The 6,000-nt window shown below is 28.7% G+C and overlaps 1 protein-coding gene across 4 annotated transcripts in view; it reads right to left on the bottom strand.

Annotated features, from left to right (window-relative positions):
* Positions 1 to 248: 248 nt before the first annotated feature.
* Positions 249 to 6,000, bottom strand: part of LOC129962675 (teneurin-m-like) — a 707,945-nt gene continuing 702,193 nt past the window's right edge. For all 4 annotated transcript variants that reach the window (XM_056076579.1, XM_056076581.1, XM_056076580.1 and 1 more), the window contains 3 exons: positions 4,337 to 5,140; positions 2,886 to 3,061; positions 249 to 2,063 (listed from right to left, as the gene is read on the bottom strand). In XM_056076579.1, the coding sequence (XP_055932554.1) occupies positions 3,060 to 3,061; positions 4,337 to 5,140 (806 nt within the window). In that variant the 3' untranslated portion in view covers positions 249 to 2,063; positions 2,886 to 3,059. The remainder of the gene's footprint in view (positions 2,064 to 2,885; positions 3,062 to 4,336; positions 5,141 to 6,000) is intronic.

Genomic DNA, 6,000 nt, shown 5'->3' with positions numbered 1-6,000 from the left:
AGCTACAGTCATCAAATCAAGTACTACTTGTACATACTACATGCAACCACATTTAGATATATTAACTTTATGTATATTGTTAAAAATGTTTTGTTTCCATATCTTTTTTTTAAACCTAATTTTGCAATATGTCCTTTAATTTTTAGATATCCATATAGCAACATGACATTAAAGTACTGTTTCTTGCTGTTGTGCTCGTTAATGTAGAGTATTTACAAATATGATAATAATTCAGACAGACACAGCAATTAAGTACAAACTTTTTGTAATAGTTTATATATATAGGCAAATATTTACAAGGCAATTGGCTATGAACATTATGTACAGAATGCCCACAGCTAGGTCTGTGGTATAAATTAAAACAATTCGGCATTGTATTTCGACGGAAATTCCTTACTCGTCAAGCTTCTTGTTGCATTAGATAAAAACACCAAATTCTTGACTCGAGTAAGTTTCAAGTGACCTACAACGGCCACAAACACACACAGCAGGACAACACAGATTAAATAGAAGTTGAAAGATTAAAGTGTCCAGCACTGTCATTCTGACTTCTGAAGCAAATGATTGTCCTCTTTTTTTTTTGTCCTTTTTGTAGTTGCACAATACATTTTCACACATATAATCTTGGATACACATCTTATATATATATATAACAAAAGAATCGTATAAATCACAGTTATGTTAGAAAACCTCCTCTTCAGTAACTTTCTCTCCAGTCTAGCTGCAATGGTAAAAGTGTCAAGAAATTTAAAAAATTGAGCTAGGTATCCTCAAATTTTCATTAAATAAGTTGAAGCAGAGGTTATTCGAAACCCGTCTTGAATGAAATTTAATAAATAACAAATTCATTTTTATCCAGCAAGATATTTATTAAAAATGTTAGTAAAAAGTGCAACTTGTATTTAAATTACCAAAGGAATTTTTGTTGAATATTTTTATTTTGACAGAAGTTTATATTTTAATATTTAACACTAGTAATAATTCTGCAGTTTTCTTCTAATGGTTTGATATATAGCATTATTTTATATTTTTAGTTCCTTTAGTAATTTTTCTAAAAGTTACTACCTTTTGTAGATAATGCACACACACAAAAAAATTAACACACAGATTATGTGTATGAGATTGGTTTTTATTTTCATCAATATGTTTGTTCACTACTCAAATATTTCTCATCAGATTGCCAAACTGAAATATAATTAAAAATGTATATAACAAAAAGTTTTATTTCTGTTTCAGACTTTTGAAAAGAAACAATGTTTTCAAAGCTGAATACAATTTTGATAGAAGTCTATTTATTCACGCAAGAAAACAGTGGCAACACGTTTTTAAGAAGGTATGTTTTTATATTTCATTTTGTTTCATTTTATATTTAACCAATCTCATATTCATAATTTTAACTTGCTTTGAAAATATCACTAAAAGTGAGATCATAGTTATAATACAGCTTATATTTGAAGTCATAAAACACTGAATAATTTCAAAACATGCATTCATGATATTGTACATAATTCGTCATTCATTTGATTCTGTTAATAGTAATTTTTTTTAAACTTATGATCATGACATATCCTAATATAGATACAAAATAAACGTTTCCAGTTGATAAATTTTACATATTTTTCGACATTTTGCTATCATAGATGTATATTTTGATTTTTTTTGATCAATAGTGTAATTTTCCTAGATAATACCCTGCTTTTGCTCCATAATAAATTCAAAAGGGATTTATATACAGTTCATGAAAAATCAAAATCTTAGATGTAAGGCAGATAGAAAAACTGGACGTTTGTTCAGCAAATCATACATACAATCAAAACAATAATATTTCAGCATACTTTTCATATAATTTAGACATCATAGTACACGATTTCATATTTCAGATGTGAATCAAAAGGTTTTCATTGGGATATTCTTGCAGTAACATGAAGTTATCTGGTGCACCACATCTCAAAACAACTGAAGTAGGGAATCATGTATCTTAAAACAAGCATAGCGAAACACATTTATTTTACAAGAGATAAATTAAAATGTCTCTGAAGCTACAGGGATAGTTTATGCTGCATCTGAAATTAAAAGAAATATATTTTAATGGCATTCAAAAATGAAATATTTATTATATCAAAATATTTTTTCTTTGAATGTTTTTTTATCAGAAGTTTTAAAGAAAGCTTTATCAAAGAGCCAAACTTAGCAATTGTCTACGCGCCCTGCAGTTTTGGAAATTGTCACTTTTTATTTTTATTTTTCCTCCTTGCAATGTTTTTTTATTTCATTTTGTACTTCCGATTTCGCTGTTCATTAAATTAAATTTCAAAACATTATCCTTAAGATTTTTTATTATGTTTCAAAATTCAATAGTATATCAACATGGTTCAGTTATTTTGAGAGACTAGGTTGACTATCTCAAGACAACCTTAACAAAATTATTATTAGAATATTTAGATTTTATTCGAAAGGATGAATTCTTATTGCCAACTGAAAAAACCACTTTAAGGTACCCCGTAACAAAATATTTGTTATTTAAACACTATATAAAATTAAAGTCATAGTTGTAGAATAATTAATTGTAAAATTTGATGTGGGGAAAGTAGGCCTAAAAATGTTGCCTACCTTTAATTTCAGCCCTGATGTTAGATATTCATAAAGAAATAAATTTTTTATATTGCTATAGTTTTTCTGTCTCTTAAGCTATAAGATAAGAATTGCATTTTGAAGTCAAAATCTAGTTAATTTTTTTTTTTAATAATAAATTAGCAATTTTTGTTGGTAGGTTTCAAACACAGAAAATATTGGTCACTATAATAAAATTTAAAACTTAATGAGTAATCTTATTATCTTAAATTATTCATAGAAATTTTATCTAAAATTTGTAAAAACTTTCTTACCTAATAGTAGAGTAGCATATTTGATTCATGGAAATCCATTGTATGGCAATAAATCTTGTAAATGTTGACTTTATCTTTTTCTAGTTTTAATTCAGTTCATTACTTTCATCCCTGTAGTTCAGTTTATTTTATACACAGATCACAGATAAACTTGGATGAGGAAAATTTTATGGTTTCTGTAAAATGAAATATAAATGAATAAGCAATGCTTGGAAATTAATTTTAAAAATTACAGAACTAATTTTTGACATTAAGAAAATTAAAGAATATGCAAATTGTAAATTATTTATATATAATATGTAACACACATAATTTTGGGAAGCAGAATCATGACCAGAGAGAGAAGAGACTTTTGCATTTTAAACTTCACTTTATTCCATCCCGAGAGGCATAACTTATGTACAAGCAAGAGCGGCGAGGTACATCAATACAGAACAACACAAGAGTAAAAAGAGCGCTAAAAAAAGGCAGAAAATATTTATCCTGACGATTATATACTGTGATATCCAGATAGGGATTTCTTTACACATGCCGATTTAGGTAAGAGGGATTTTCGGAACGTGGGAAATGCCTTAAGCAGTTTTGCAGAGCTTCTGTTGAATTAAATAAAAAAAAGGTGGAATTGGATCAGGAAATAAGAGCATTTTAGAATGAAGTTAATATGGGCCAAATTAAAAATTAGGAAATTAATTTAGATTAAATTAAATTTTAAAATATCATTATATATATATATAAAGAATAGAAATTTCAAATGAGGTATTTAAATATTGAGTGTTTCAAACATAATGAAAATATTTTTAATTAAGAAAGTCAAATATTAGTTATTATATGTTTGTATGTCAATTAATATATTTAACTCAAAAATTAAAATGTGTGATTTTACCGCATCTTCTTGTTCAGGTTCTGCTGAGGAAAGAAAAATTGGGAAGTAATGATTTTTCCATCTTGTAGACCTTGAGTAAAATTATAGCTAAGTTTGGTCTGAGTAAGATTTGTTTTCTCCAATTCAGTAGTTGTTTCTATACTACAGGAATTGCAATGCCCTTGTAAAACTCGAATTGAATTAAAGGAAAGGGTTCAGTGGTCCAAATGTGATTTTTCCCTCTCTCCTAAATTCCTTGGAATTAAGAAGTAACAAAATATGTGACAGTTAATGAATGTCTCACTCATGTAGCAGCTTATAAATGATAAATTATAATTTTTATACAACTAAGTATTTTTTTAGTTGTATAATATAAATTGTTTTTATTTAGTGTTAGTGTTCATAAAATTCTCAGATACATTCAAAATGATTAAATTCAGAGCTGAAGTCAATTGATCTATTAAAAGATTTTCTATTAAAGGATCATGCTTCTATTCCAGAGTTAAAATCTCAAAATGAAACATTAAAAATAGGCAGCAAAATGTTTCATGAAGCAAAAGTTACAGAAATAATAAATAATCGTACTTACATTTTCGAAAGACAATATTTGTGGGATCATCTGCCAGCTGAGGAAAGTTTTCAACATCATGTATATCTGTACCATAATAGTCAGAAACTTGTCCTTTCATTAGCAAGTCTTCCAGCTCCAACTTGGTCCACTCTCTACTGCCCCTTAGTCCTTTTTGAGCCAACTTCACTTCTCTCTGCCATGCATCCTTCACCGCTTTGCGTCTAGCATGGCTTAATAGCCGCTGTCTCTCTTCTTCGAAATCGCCACCATAACGTATATTGAGCAAAATAGCAGGACTTCGCAATCTTAGGTCCACATGACCTTCCCCTGCATGCATAGTCACATTAAACATTGTCCCTAAACGTTGAAGTTGGTCCCAATCCTCTTGTACCCGTTTCTGGTCTGGCTGGACTAAGAAGAACGAATCCTGACCGTGAAGAGAGAAGTGCAGGTTCACATACTGTGTATCATTGAGGACACTAGTAATGACATCTCGTAAAATAGGGCTGGCATCGCTAAGGACATGAACTATGGCTTGGTTTTTGCTTCTAGAAAGAAGTAGACCGTCACCAAGAACTGATGGTAGATTGGCGAGTTGAGGTTGGATGACACTTCCAGAGATATGACCACGAATTTCTGTACGTGGGACTGTCGTTAGACGGAAGAATTCTCGAGATACAACGTCAGCAGTACAACTTAGGCCAGATATTACAGGAAGACTTTGCTTCACGCTGAAAGTTGATTCTGGTTTGGTATTGAAACTCTGAGTGAGAGGTGCATTGAATTTTCCCAATCCGAATGCCGAGATCCATTTGCTTAAATCTGCAACGGAATAAATAAAAATTCAGACGTTATTTAACAAGTCAAGAGAAGTTTTTAATCTATAGAATTAATTTAAAGACTGATTTAATATTTTTGGATTTGCAAAAATTTAAATTTATTTTAAATAAAATGTTAAACAATCAAGTTAAAGGTAAAATTATTGCCTAAAATTAACCGCGTTTCTTTATATGACCTCATTCATTTCTCTGAGAAATGTGAGTATCCAAAAAAATCATAACTAATATTTAATTATGTGCTTAGATAGTTGATATCGCAAACTATTGATTATTGCAGTTATTACTAATTTATAATTTCAAAGTAGGTGTTAATTTTCAGAAATAAAACGAAAAATATTTTAAAATTATGACAATTTTATTAAATGAAATGCCAAATTCTTCTATAATTGACTTTCAGAAACTAGCTTGATCGAAATAAATGAACTGTCGATAAAATATAAAATTGGTAGATAAGCATTTGAATAAATCGATATTATGTGCAAAATTTAAAATCTTCAGTTTGAACTTATTCCCATATCTAGATATATGATTCGACATTAATGGCTTAGCCTATCATTACCTGGCATTAAAAAAATAAAAATATCATGTCAAATGATTTTTTTTAAATCTTTATATACTATTTTTAATTTCAAAAATTTATGGACCCTTTATAATGAACTTTAAAAAAAAAACTTTAATTGTTTAAACTTTATTGCTCCTAAATTCATTTGAAATTTTTGATTTGGCCACTACAGATTAAGAAAGAAATAGAATATCATAAAGAATACCGCTTGATAATTTGACTCATTAAGTATTAGGTCAGGATTTCATGTAATATAAGGATGCATACGAAACATATATTGT

This window comes from Argiope bruennichi, chromosome 3 (genome assembly GCF_947563725.1).
Source record: "Argiope bruennichi chromosome 3, qqArgBrue1.1, whole genome shotgun sequence".
NCBI lineage: Eukaryota > Metazoa > Arthropoda > Arachnida > Araneae > Araneidae > Argiope > Argiope bruennichi.
This window is presented reverse-complemented; position numbering and strand designations above follow the sequence as displayed.